At 53.6% G+C, this 12,915-nt stretch overlaps 2 protein-coding genes across 4 annotated transcripts; one reads left to right on the top strand and one right to left on the bottom strand.

Moving 5' to 3' along the window:
* The first annotated feature begins 1,065 nt into the window (after positions 1 to 1,065).
* On the top strand, positions 1,066 to 7,099 carry SLC22A7 (solute carrier family 22 member 7). Of its 2 annotated transcripts, none has more exons than XM_045498314.1 (10): positions 1,066 to 1,589; positions 2,233 to 2,336; positions 2,470 to 2,624; positions 2,745 to 2,913; positions 3,712 to 3,835; positions 4,200 to 4,309; positions 4,775 to 4,989; positions 5,163 to 5,271; positions 5,979 to 6,182; positions 6,392 to 6,588. In XM_045498314.1, exons 1-10 carry the CDS (start codon positions 1,197 to 1,199, stop codon positions 6,540 to 6,542), a joined length of 1,734 nt encoding a protein of 577 aa, XP_045354270.1. In that variant the 5' UTR covers positions 1,066 to 1,196; the 3' UTR covers positions 6,543 to 6,588. The 2 variants fall into 2 exon arrangements, with proteins under 2 accessions (XP_045354270.1, XP_045354271.1); XM_045498315.1 differs by lacking the exon at positions 6,392 to 6,588 and adding an exon at positions 6,611 to 7,099 and having other exon boundaries at positions 1,080 to 1,589.
* Positions 7,100 to 7,390: 291 nt separating this feature from the next.
* Positions 7,391 to 11,091, bottom strand: CRIP3 (cysteine rich protein 3). Of its 2 annotated transcripts, none has more exons than XM_045498316.1 (8): positions 10,260 to 11,091; positions 9,914 to 10,008; positions 9,425 to 9,482; positions 9,197 to 9,328; positions 8,341 to 8,412; positions 8,113 to 8,216; positions 7,966 to 8,023; positions 7,391 to 7,791 (listed from the first exon to the last, which is right to left on the bottom strand). In XM_045498316.1, exons 1-8 carry the CDS (start codon positions 10,300 to 10,302, stop codon positions 7,730 to 7,732), a joined length of 624 nt encoding a protein of 207 aa, XP_045354272.1. In that variant the 5' UTR covers positions 10,303 to 11,091; the 3' UTR covers positions 7,391 to 7,729. The 2 variants fall into 2 exon arrangements, with proteins under 2 accessions (XP_045354272.1, XP_045354273.1); XM_045498317.1 differs by having other exon boundaries at positions 8,122 to 8,216; positions 10,260 to 11,086.
* Between the last annotated feature and the right edge of the window lie 1,824 nt (positions 11,092 to 12,915).

Below are 12,915 nucleotides of genomic sequence, written 5' to 3' on the forward strand. Positions count from 1 at the left end.
AGCCCAGCCTAGTGCACACGGAACATCCTCAGTGCAGCAGCAGGTCAAAGGCCTGGGCAGAGGCAGGGATCCTGGTCCTCTTTCCAGTTCTGCTGCTGAGTCACTGTGTGGCCCCAGCAATGCCCCCGCCCCACCCCCCATCACCGTTTCCTTAGCTGTTCAAAATGAGGGCTACATTAAATTAGTGGTTTTCAAATTTTTTTTTTAGGTTGGGCCTTTTAGAAGCCATTTGCTTAGAAATCTGGAGCCCTGGGGAAAACAAATTTGACAACCTCCCAGCTCTGCCAACCCTGAGTTTGGAGAAGCAGATGAGAATAAAGCTGATATTGCTGGCCTCTGCTGTGCTTTTGCTGCAGGGGCCATGAATGGGAACTGAGTGGGGAAAGTCAGACAAATCCTGAGTCTTAGGCATTGCAGCTACCTATGGTGGGACCTTGGCAAACCGCTCTCTCTGCCCACTCAGTCCCCCAAGGGGAAGCTCCTGAAAAGAGGGGCAGGGGGAAGGCAGGAGGGACTATGTGTATGGGAAGTGGGACGGTGATAGGTCTGGGATCCTCCAGATTGACCAGGCTGCCCAGTGCAGTTCCAGGTGTGTCTCAGGCCAGGGCATAAGCTCCAGGTGGGGGCCTTGGGGTATAGGGAGGCTTTGTGACTCAGCAGAAAGAACTCTTCAACCTGGTTAGGGCCTAGCTCTCAGTCTTGAATCCTGAGGGTCCAGCCAAGCTGTGGCTTCAATACATAAGGCTGACCTAAATCTTCACAGGACAAAGGGCATTCCTGGAGAGTTGCCATCAGCCCCCAGGGGACTCCTCCTCTTAAGGACTCTTGGAGCTCAGTTGATCCTGGGGCTAGGGGCTCACTTCCTGCACACCTAGCTACCCCATCATGGCAACTGGAGGCTACCCCTGAGCACCAATATGTAAGTCCCAGAGCCATGGAGTCGGTGACCTCTGAATGGACGGCCCCTCACCCAGGCACTGGGCCAAACAGGCAGGGATCCCTGGAGACCTGGTGACCAGGGAGGGCTCAGTCCTGGCCCAGCCCCTGAGGGCTGGATTCTGACGGTAAACTTCAGCTCATCAGTCTACTTGCTCCCGCCTCCAGAGTCCAAAGGTCCAAGTGGTGGGTGGATTGTGCTGCACTGAACGCTACAGAGGAAGCCCGCACTGAGACCGGTCAGTGGGTGGGTGGGTGGCATGAGATTTGAAGAGCTGCTAGATCAGGTGGGAGGCTTTGGGCCTTTCCAACTGTGGAATGTGGCACTGCTGGCCCTGCCCCGAGTGCTGCTGCCCATGAACTTTCTCCTGCCCATCTTCTTGGCTGCTGTACCTGCCCACCGCTGTGCCCTCCCTGGTGCCCCGGCCAACTTCAGCCACCAGGACGCTTGGCTGGAGGCCCACCTGCCCCGGGAGCCCGATGGCACCCTCAGCTCCTGCCTCTACTTCAATCACTCCCAGGCCCTCCCCAACACCACATTATGGGGAGCGGGGCAGAGCCCTGGGCAGCTGGAGGGTGAGCCTTCCACAATGCCCTGTCCTCAGGGCTGGGAGTACGACCGCTCGGAGTTCTCCTCCACCATTGCAACCGAGGTACCTGAGCAGGAGATTGGGGGACACGTGAATGGGATGGGCCTGCCACTGCCGTGGGTGATTAATTACTGTGTGGGCATTAGACCTGTTACCTTACCTTACCTAATCTCAGTTTACCTATCTGTAGATGGGGTCTATGAATTTAAAGCACTGAGCTTAGTTCCTGGCTTGTAGTAAGGAGCCCATACACCAGAGCTGCTATTATTAATTAGGAGATGATTAAGGCAGGTAAGGGCTAAGATGGCTCTAGGGAGTTGGGGGAGAGCTGAGAAAGGTGTTCTGCAGTAGGAGAAGGAGACACAATAGAGGCCTCCTTCTTTCCCTTCTTTTTGGCCCCAGGTCTGGGATTTACATAATCCACCTAGAGGTGAGTGCAGATGGGGCAGAGTCTCTCTAGAGAGGAGCAGACCTGTTGTCAAGGTCAAGACCCTCCACGGAAAGAAGTTGAGGCTACAGAATTGGGGAAGGGCAAAGTCTCTTACCCCTCAAATTGGAGTGAATAGTTGAGGGTTTATTATCTGACACGGAGGTACCAATATGGAACAGTTGACCTCAGGAGACCGAGAGTCTGGAGGTGGGGGGGTTGGTGCTACCTAGAGAGGGCCTGTGCCCATGAGAGGCCCCTCCCTGTCTGTCCCTGCAGTGGGACCTCGTGTGTGAGCAGAAAGGCCTGAACAAAGCCACGTCCACCTTCTTCTTTGCTGGTGTGCTTGTGGGGGCTGTGGCCTTCGGATACCTGTCTGACAGGTGGGGTGCAGTGGGGGCCAATAAGGGAGCGGGCTGGGGCACCCTCTCCCACTGGTTGGGGTATGGGCCTAGTCTACCTCTGTCGTGGGACCTCCCCTCTACAGGGAACTGACTCTGCATGACCCCTGTGCAGGTTTGGGCGGCGCCGTCTACTGCTGGTGGCCTATGTGAGTTCCCTGGTGCTAGGCCTGGTGTCTGCAGCCTCAGTCAGTTACATCATGTTTGTCATCACCCGCACCCTCACTGGCACAGCTCTGGCTGGCTTCACCATCATCGTGATGCCACTGGGTGAGGCAGGCAAAGGACGGGCAGGGCCCAGAAGACTGGAGGGAGGCAGTTGTCAAGGGTGAGATTGAACTCATCTGGCCCTTGCTGTCTTCCTGTCTCTGGCCCCTGCCCTGGGCCCAGAACTGGAATGGCTGGACGTGGAACACCGCACCGTGGCAGGTGTCCTGAGCAACACCTTCTGGACAGGGGGTGTGATGCTGTTGGCACTGGTCGGGTACCTGATACGGGACTGGCGATGGCTTCTGCTGGCTGTCACTCTGCCTTGTGCCCCAGGGATCCTCAGCCTCTGGTGAGGACTGTGGGCAGCTCGGGAGTGGGAGATAGAGGAAGCCAGAGATAGAGTTCATCAGAGTCTGAGATTAGAATACAGAGTGACTGAGATATGAAAAGAAAGAAAAAGTCAGCGACCGAGAAACAGAAAAAGAGAGAAAGAGAGACAGACCAGTACAAAGAAGATGGCAGTGGGCATGAGAAGCAGAGAAACACATAGTAACATATTGAGAGACAGTGGAGAGACAGAAACAGAATCAGTGAGAGATAGCAAGTGGCAGAGACCAGGACTGAGGGGCAGATTCAGGGGGACAGATAGAAATGGACATGGGGGTCACAAGACAGGGATGGAGAGACAGGGCCAGCATAGGGATAGGGAGTCCAAGCAGGACAATAGGAAGCCAGGCAGGGTGGGCATTTCATTGTCTTCCAAAAATGAATTGGCTTTTGATGCCCCTTGGGGATTTCTGTATGTCGGTCTCTCCTTCCTCCTATGCCCTCCGGTCACTTATGGGAGAAGTGGGTGGCTGACGCTGGGGGCTGAGAATGAGACCAATCCAGTTGAACAGAGAAGGGAATCCCAGGCTGTGGAGGAACTTAAGCCTGGGCAAGGAAGTGTGGCAGGGTGGATTTTAAGTTGGGCTTTAAAGGATGAATAAAATTTGTCAGGTGAGGAGGGTTTGAGAAGGAGAGCACATTCCAGGTTGAGGGGACTGCATGAGCAAGAGCCTGGAGGCTGACAGGCTGTGGGGTGTCCAGGAGGGAGATGTGACTGTGGGTGCTGACTCTGCCTGAAGGGCCTCCTGCTGTCCCCCAGGTGGGTGCCTGAGTCTGCACGCTGGCTTCTGACCCAGGGCCGTGTGGAGGAGGCCCACAGGTACCTACTCCGCTGTGCCAGGATCAATGGGCGGCCTGTGGGTGAGGACAGCCTGAGCCGGGAGGTGAGAGTGAATGTGTGTGTGTGAGCACATGCAAGTCCATGTGTGTGGGGACGCGCACATGTGTGTGTGTGTGTGTGTGTGTGTGTGTGGCCGTCCTGTGTCAAGCGTCCCCTTCCAGGGGCCCACTGTATGTGCAGGAAAAGCTCCTGGCCCCCAGTGGAGAGTTTCCAAACTCATTGGGATGTCCTACCTGGCTCTGGTGGGCCACACCCTTGACTCGGAGCCCACCCGACTCAGCCTGCACGTGCATCCCCACCCCCACTATTGGAGAAGGGAGGAGGAACAGAGACCCAGAGAGATCAGTGTGCCTAGCTAAGGCCCACAGCCAACTCTGATGTCACAAACTCTCCTCCTCTCCCACCAGGCCCTGAGCAAAGTGGCTGCCAGAGAGCGAGTGGTCCGCAGACCCTCGTACCTAGACCTATTCCGGACCCCAAGGCTCCGACATATCTCGCTATGCTGCATGGTGATGTGGTGAGGAGCGGGGGATGGGTGGACAGAGAGGCAGACTCCAGAATGATGCTGAGTGTGAGTTGGAGGGACTGTAACCGTGCAGAGCAGGAGGACCAGCCTGTGGGGAGATGGGACACTGGAAGATCACAAGATGGAGCAGGCATCAGAAGCAGGGCTCAAATTCAGGTGCTGCCACTTCCTGCGAGATCTTGGACAGGTCACTTAACCCCAAGCCTCAGAGCCCCTTCTGCAAAACAGGACGCTGTTAGTTCCTACCTCACAAGGTTGCTGTGAAGATTAGGTAAAGACGCTTTGGCCACTGGCACGTGCTGCATACTCCTTGGGGATTATGAGGACAGGGATGGTGGTGGGCAGCGGGCTCTGGAGGCTGGGGAGGTGGTCCCTCTAAAAGGCCAAGGCTCCCTAGGAAGACAGGACAAGGGGGATGAAGAGGAGGGCCCCTGAGTGCATTGCGACCCCTTTCAGGTTTGGAGTAAACTTCTCCTATTATGGCCTGAGCCTGGACGTGTCGGGGCTGGGGCTGAACGTGTACCAAACGCAGCTGCTGTTCGGGGCCGTGGAGGTGCCCTCCAAGCTGCTGGTCTACCTGTCGGTGCGCCACGCAGGACGCCGTCTCACGCAAGCAGGAACGCTGCTGGGTGCCGCCCTTGCTTTTGGTGCCAGACTGCTGGTGACCTCGGGTGAGCCTCACCCGGAGGCCCCGCCCACTCATCGGAGGCCCCGCCTCCTGGCCCAGAGCTCCTGCCCTTTCGCGGAGGCCCCCACTCAAAGCCCTCCATTTGGGCAACCTCCCACCCTGGAGTTCTCGGTCTCGCACAAGGCCCGCTCACTGCCTGAACCCCTTTTCCTCTAGAGATGGGGTCTTGGAGCACCGCCTTAGCAGTGATGGGAAAAGGTTTTTCTGAAGCTGCCTTCACCACAGCCTATCTGTTCACATCGGAGTTGTACCCTACCGTGCTCAGGTGAGGGGAGCCTGACAACCTATGGGGGGGGGGCGGGGAGGGCTTGTGATCACGTCTCTTTACCAACCCCTCCCCTTCCCCGCCGCGCGCGCGCGCGCACACACACACACACACACACACACACACACACACACTGCAGCCCAGTTCCTCCCACCCATTCCTTATACCACACCCAGAATACAGAGCTAATCAGAGCCGTCTGCGTTTGCTTAAGTCTGGGAGAAGGCAGAGCATTTTATCTTTACTAAGTGACCCTGAGCGAGGTCACACTTCTCTGGGGCTCCTTTAAAATAAAACAGTCACAAAAGGCTCCATCTGTACCTCCCTTCCATTTACCACAGCCCAGGCAGAGCTGCCCTATGGGGTTGTCTCTGAAAGTAATTTCTGGGGCCCTTTCAGCTAGCTATTGGCAGGTGGGGAGACTTGCTGGTATCTGGGTATGCTTAGAAAGCCTTGCTCCTCCTCTACCAACATGACAGGGTCTGTAGGAGCTGCTGTCCCTCTTCCTTCCACATCACCCTACTCTCAGAATGAGGGTCCCTGGCCTGGGGACAGGTGGGAAGACCACCTGAAAGAAGCCTTAGCTTTCTTAGCCGTCTGGGGAGAAGGGGACACCAGGGCTTGCCAGCCCAGGATGGGGGAGCCCTGTGAGGCATGACCCTAAGTAGGTGTGAACACCTACCTTCCCCTATCCTCTTTCTGAACAGACAGACAGGAATGGGGCTGACTGCACTGGTGGGCCGGCTGGGGGGCTCTTTGGCTCCACTGGCAGCCTTGCTGGATGGAGTATGGCTGTCACTACCCATGCTCACTTACGGGGGGATCGCCTTGCTGGCTGCCTGCACTGCCCTCCTGCTACCAGAGACGAAGCAAGCACAGCTGCCAGAGACCATCCAGGATGTGGAGAGGAGGTGTGTGCACAGAACTATTTGTGTCTGTGTGAGCACATGCATGTGGGAATGGGTGCCCAGGTACCTGACACCTTAGGTAGGATTCAGAGAAGACCTGTGTGCACATTGTGTATCTGGTGCATATGTGCAAGCGTGCATGGGTGTATGGCCTGAGGTATGCAAACTGCATGTGTAAAAGTACACAAGTCCATATATGTATGTGTACACAGATGTCCAAGATTGTCCAGGAAGAGGTGGATGTGTGCACCCCTTCACGTATGCCTGCACATCAGAGATGCATACAAGCATGTGTGCCAGTCACTGGCAGAAGTATACATGTTTGTTTACCAGCAGCTGGGGAGAGGCATAGGCCAGCCATGACGAGGCAGGCTTGGGTGGTAGGCCCAGGGGCTAAATCCCACCATTGCTCATGACTCCTTCTTCCCCAGTGCCCTGTCTAGGCTTCAGAAGGAAGAGATGCCCATGAAGCAGATCCAGAACTGAGTGGTATCAGGGGCAAGCTCTCTACAGAAGTTCTGCAGCAGGGGCTGGAAGATTAGAAGGGCAAGCCCTGTGGCTGGGGCTACGGGCATCAAGTCCCCTGCCCAGGGCTGGAGTTGCCACCAGTTCCCCCTTCTCTGTGCTCATCCAGCCTTGACTGTTTGGCCTCCAGCAACTGGGCAACTTCCTAGAATGCAGTGGGCTGCTGGACAATTCTGGTACCCCTCTTATTCTGTAAATAAAGGTGTCCCGTGGGTTTGGGGCAGCAGTGAGGAGCTGTGGGATGAGCCCTGGATGGGAAGCCAGAGTCTGGCCCTGGGTTCTAATCCCAACTTTGCCACTGATTTGCTGTGTGACCTTGGGCATGTAGGTTTCCCTCTCTGGGCTTCAGTCTGTTCATCTCTCAAACGGATAATGAAGCCTCTTAGCAGACCTCACCACAGGATCTGTTGTCATGCTCAAATGAGATGTTGAATAATGTGTTTCTCCTAGAGATGGTGCTAAAGAAGGAATTGCCCTATGATAACTTCTGGCACCAACAGAGCTGGTGGGCATGCTGTCCACTCACTGTGTGGTGCTAGGAACTGTCCAGGACCAGGGTTCCAGGAGAACAGAGCTCTTTGTTCCCATGGCCGGCCCTATACCTCCCAGGTAGTTTGCAGGGTAATGCATCCCCCCTCCCTATACTTCCCATCCTCCAACCCATTGATTAGGCCTCATGCCCAAAGAAGCGTTGAAGGCATGGGAGCCAACATTTTATTGGAGAAGCCAAAATAAACACATTTTATAAGTACCTTGAAGTTATAGAATTTGCTAGGGAAAGGGATTGGGAAGGCTAGGAGGCTACCCTTTAAACTAGGGTAGCCTAGTTCCCCTGACCAGATAGAAATGGGAAAGGCAGGAATTGGCAGAGAATGTCTAGACCCCCTGGTCTACCATAGAGCCTAGGCCCAGGCCACCTGAAGCCCACCTTCTCCCTGAGGGGACTGAAGAATTCTGTAGCTTCCAGTAGGACCATGGAGGGAATGGGTGAGGTCCGAGTTAGAGTGACCTCTCCTGTGAGCATCTCATTTGGATTTTATCTCCACAGGATCATAGATGTAGCAGCCCACATCACCAATGTTCACACCTGAGAGAGAGAGCCCCATTACCAAGGGCCCTGGTGCTGGGGGGTGTTGGGCTGAGGGATGAAAGGAATTGGGAGGGGTCTGGGGTGTATTTGACCACAGGGAAATTTGCCCACACATCCCCACAGACCCACATGCCATACTTTAGGCCCACTGTCTGGGGTGTGGCTGCCCACCTTTGGGGCCAAACAGGTAGCCGTAGCAGGGGATGTGGCAGTAGGGGACGCCGTCATGCTGGGACATAAAGAGAAAGAGAGCCATCTCAGCTTGGCTCTCTTCCCATCTCCAGCCTCCCTCCTCCCAACACAACCACCCATCCCTACCCTGTTCACCTCAGCATGACTCCCAGCAGTAAGGGTCTTCCGGCAGCGCTGGCACCTCAGACAGGGTCGGTGCCAATTTCTGCCCAAAGACATCACCTTCTCAGCTGGTGGTGGAGACATTTGGTAGTTCTAGGGACAGGGCAGGGAGACCTGCCTACTTTGCACCACCTCCCTACACTTTGATGCCCATCCTCTGCCCCCCTCCCCAAGCTTTCCATTATCGCTTACCAAAATAGACAGGTTCTTCGCAGCCAGGGCACAGTGAAGTCTCTCCAGTGAATGTCTTCATGTGGGGATGGCCTTTAAGGGGAAGAGGCCCTGGCTAGGGCTGAGGTGGGGGCCATGCCTAAGCAGGGCCCACCAGCACTGGCCCACGCACATGGCTTCTTCCAAAAGCCATGCTCATCCCAGAGCCCCCCACCCAGGTGGCCATGAGTCTGCTTTCTTGGACAGAGCTCAGTTTCCTGTGGCCCCTCGTCCTGCCCCATCCCTATCTGCAGGAAGGACCACCCACTTCCTTCTCCTCCCAGGGGCTCAGGTGCCCACCATCCCAACCCTGTCAGCAACTCAATCCTCAGGAAACTTGAGCTGATACAGGAGCTGGCCAGGGCATGGGTGTCAGGTGTTGGGGAGCATGGTGTCATTGCCCACTCTAGGGGATGGGAGGGAGGAACAGGGAGAGGGGAGAAGTGGAAGAATATGAGGGGCTGGCCCTGTCTCAATGACCCCTCGCTCCTAGGTCATCCTTTCCATGGCCTTGGCCTGAGAGAGGCCCGAATTCCAGGTCAGGTTTGCCTCTGACTAGCTGTGTGACTGCACAAGCCACACACTTTGCTGTCTACACACTTTGTTTTCCTCACCTGTAAAATGGGGATGATAATGCCATCTACCCAATTTACCTCTTAACTCAGCAGCTGACATAAGGGAACCCCCCTCTCCCCCGCCAAAGTGCCATGGACAAAAGAAGACTTTGCCACAAAGTTGTAGGAATGTGAAGCAGAGGACTAGGTGGGAGACTGCCACCTGGTCCTTCCCTTTGTTCCAGCCTAAGGATGAGGAGTAGCTGGGGCCCAACTTCACTTACTTTTCTTGCCCTGGGGGAGGCCAGTCCTGGGCCTGGGGGGGCTAAAGCTGCTGGGGCTGAGGGGAGTGGTGCTGGCAGGGGTGGGAGTGGGGGAGTTGTAGAGGTAGGAGCCCACACCACCAATGTTCACCCCTGCAGAGAAAACAGGGGCAGTCAGCCTTGAGTCTCCAGCTCCCAGCCACAAGGAAGGTCCTGCTGTCCCCTGGCCTCTTCTAGGCTGGTACTTACCCCTGGGTCCGAAGAGAGCCCCATAGCATGGCTTGTGGCAATACGGCCTCCCGTTGTGCTAGGCACAAGCAGAGGAAAGAGGGTTGCTCAGGGCTAAAGGGGGGGGGGGGAGGGGTTCTCCTGTGTCCTACAGGCCTTCCCTCAAGTCCGGTTGCCAGGTGTATCTGTCCACTTGCCTGGTGGGGCTGGTGAGGCTGGGAGGGGTGGAGGGTAAGCTGGCATGCTAGAATTGCCACTGTGGACAGGAGAAAGGGCAAGAGCAGGCCAGAAAACAGCATTGCTTCTCTCCCCTCCCCACCAAAAGGCACCGGGTCCACCAGCACAACTCAGGCTTCCCAAGTCCTGGTTGGTGTGGGGCCCTCCGGGTAGATGGTCTTGGTAGCTGACTGCTGAAGTTGCCTTCGGTGAGCTTCCTGAGCGGAAACTGGGGACTGGTGCTTGGAGAACAGGGACAGACAGAGAGGGCTGTGCGCCCTGGCCAGGCCTCACCTCTGCATGCCCTCCTGGGGACAGGACGCTGTGGCAGCGCTCACATTTCAGGCAGAAGCGATGCCAGTTCTTGCCCAGGGAGCTCACCTTCTCCGCTGTGGGGGACAAGGTGGAACCGGGCTGTGGGGGAGCCAGGCCTAGCAGCGGGCGCCCCCATTCCCCTCCTCAGCCCCGCCCGCCCTGCTTCCTAGAGACTACGAGGAGTGTTCCCGGGAGGCCAGTTCCAACCCGCCCGAGTGCCCTGCTCCCGAGAGGTGGAAAGGGGGTCTGAGAACACACGGTCGCCAGTTCCTCGCGTTCTCAGAGGACGTCCCATCTCCCCCTCCCTCCTCAGCCCGGACCTCACCGAAGAAAACGGGTTGCTGGCAACGCGGGCAGGTCCAGCTCATGGCTCCGCGCAGGGAAGCTGGCGCCGCACACAGTAGGCACCACCTAGGGGGGCTCCGTTCCCGCCCCCTTCGCTGGCCCCTCCCATGACTCAGCTTTGAGCCTCATTGGGCTGGATCCGAGGCGCCTCGGCGCCTATTGGCCGTCAGAAATTTAGAACAACTCTACCTGGGAGACGGTTACTTCCAAAACTAAAGCCTCCGGCCGGTGGAGAAAATAGAGGGACTTGAAGCCAGACTGGAAAGGAAGATAGAAATGAAGACGCCTGGAAGGGTGGCACTAGTTTTTGGCTTGGTACAAGAGGAAAACTATCCAGAGTGTAGACGCCATGAAAACACTATTATTTCCTTAAAGTGAGGGGTCAGGCATTCTTTGAAATGTTTTAATTCAGCCTTGACAGTCTCGCAGGTGGTTGGTTAAGAGCAATGGAATCTGGGGAGCATCTCTGCTATTTACTCTCTGGCTTCAGGCAAATTACTTAAGCTCCTTCTGCATCTGTTTTATTTGTACAATGAGTATAATGACAAATCTCTACCTCATAGGATTGTTGGGGAAACTTAAGTAGGTTAATACATGGAAAGTGCCCAAACACTGCTTAGCACATAACTGCTATAAAAGTGATAGCTATCATTATGATGGATCTCATAATGAACTCAAGATTCTTTGTTTGGAAGCCTCAAAACCGGTATGGATACAATAGCTTGCTTGTGAGGGGCGCCTGGGTGGCTAAGTCGGTTAAACGACTGACTCTTGATTTCAGCTCAGGTCATTATCCCAGGGTGGTGAGACGGAGCCCTGCATTGGGCTCTGCACTGACAGTGAGGAACCTCCTTGGGATTCTCTCTCTCCCTTTCTCTCTGCCCCTCCCCTGCTCACACTCTCTAAATAAACTTAAAAACAACAACTTTTGCTTATGACATTATAATGCTTATTTTTAAAATTTTAAAGTAATCTCTACAGCTAATGTGGGCTCTAACTCACAATCACAAGATCAAAAGTTGCATGCTCTTCCTACTGAGCCAGTTGGGCTTTATAATGCTTATAAATTTAAAGCTATAATTCAGACACTAATTACATATTCCTAATTTTATTTTGAGGTGTCTTAGTATTTGTTAAAAGTAGCCCAGCAGCACCTCAAAGGACACTTCAAGAAAATCCACAGAGAATGGGAGTAAATATTTGCAAACATGTATCTGATAATGATTTAATAATCAGAATATATAAAGGACTCTCACAACTCAGCAATAAAAAGACAACCTGATTTGGGGTGCCTGGGTGCCTCAGTCAGTTGAGTGTATGACTCTTGGTTTTGGCTCAGGTCATGATCTTGTGATTTGAGTTCGAGCCCTGCATAGGGCTCTGTGCTGACAGCATGGAGCCTGCTTGGGATTTTCTCTTTCCCTCTCTCTGTGCCCCTCCCCTGCTCATACTCTCCCTCTAAATAAATAAATTAAAAAAGAGAGAGACAGGGGCGCCTGGGTGGCTTGGTCGGTTAAGCGTCCGACTTCGGCTCAGGTCATGGTCTCGCAGTCTGTGAGTTCGAGCCCCGCGTCGGGCTCTGTGCTGACAGCTCAGAGCCTTGGAGCCTGTTTCGGATTCTGCGTCTCCCTCTCTCTCTGCCCCTCCCCTGTTCATGCTCTGTCTCTCTCTGTCTCAAAAATAAATAAACATTTAAATAAACAAACAAACAAATAAATAAAGAGACAACCCAATTTTAAAACGGGCAAAGAATTTGAATAGATATTTTTCTAAAGATACACAAATGGCCGACAAGCACACGAAAAGATGCTCAACATTAGTCATTAGAGAAATGAAAATCAGGATCACAATGAAATATCATTTTAGACCTATTAGAATGGCTATAATAAAAAAGAGGAGTAACAACAAGTGTTAGGGAGGATGTGTCAGAATTGGATTCCTCATATGCTGTTGATGAGAATGTAAAATAGTGCAGCCTTATGAGAAACATTCTGGCAATTTCTCAAAAGGTTAGACAATTACCATATGACTCAGCAACTGCAATCCTAGGTATATGCCCAAGAGAAATGAAAGCAAAGCACGTGTCCGCACAAAAACTTGTACATGAATGTTCATCGTACTGCTATTCACAATAGCCAAAAGTCCATCAGTTGATAAATGGATAAACAATGTGGTATATCTGTGATAGAATATGATTTAGCCATAAAAAGGAATGAAGTACTGATGCACGCTACAACATGGATGAACCGTAAAAACATGCTAAAGAAGCCAGACACATAACACCACATGTTGTATGATTCTATTTGTATAAAATGTCCAGAATAGGAAAATCCATAAAGACGGAAAGTGGATTAGTGGTTGCTAGTGGTTTGGGGTGGAACAGTTGGGCATATCTGCTAATGAGTATGAGATCTTCTTATGGGGAGATAAAAATGATCTGGAATTGGTGGAGGTAGGTGCACAACCTCATGAATATACTAAAAATCAATGAATTGTATACATTAGAAGGGTGAACTTTATGGTGTGTGAGCAATTTCTCAATAACAATGCCTGAAGAGAACTTATTTTTTTAAAAAGGTAGCTCAAAGGGTCACCTGGGTGGCTCAGTTAAACGCCCGACTTCAGCTCAGGTCATG

The sequence above is a fragment of the Leopardus geoffroyi genome, chromosome B2 (genome assembly GCF_018350155.1).
Source record: "Leopardus geoffroyi isolate Oge1 chromosome B2, O.geoffroyi_Oge1_pat1.0, whole genome shotgun sequence".
Classification (NCBI taxonomy): domain Eukaryota; kingdom Metazoa; phylum Chordata; class Mammalia; order Carnivora; family Felidae; genus Leopardus; species Leopardus geoffroyi.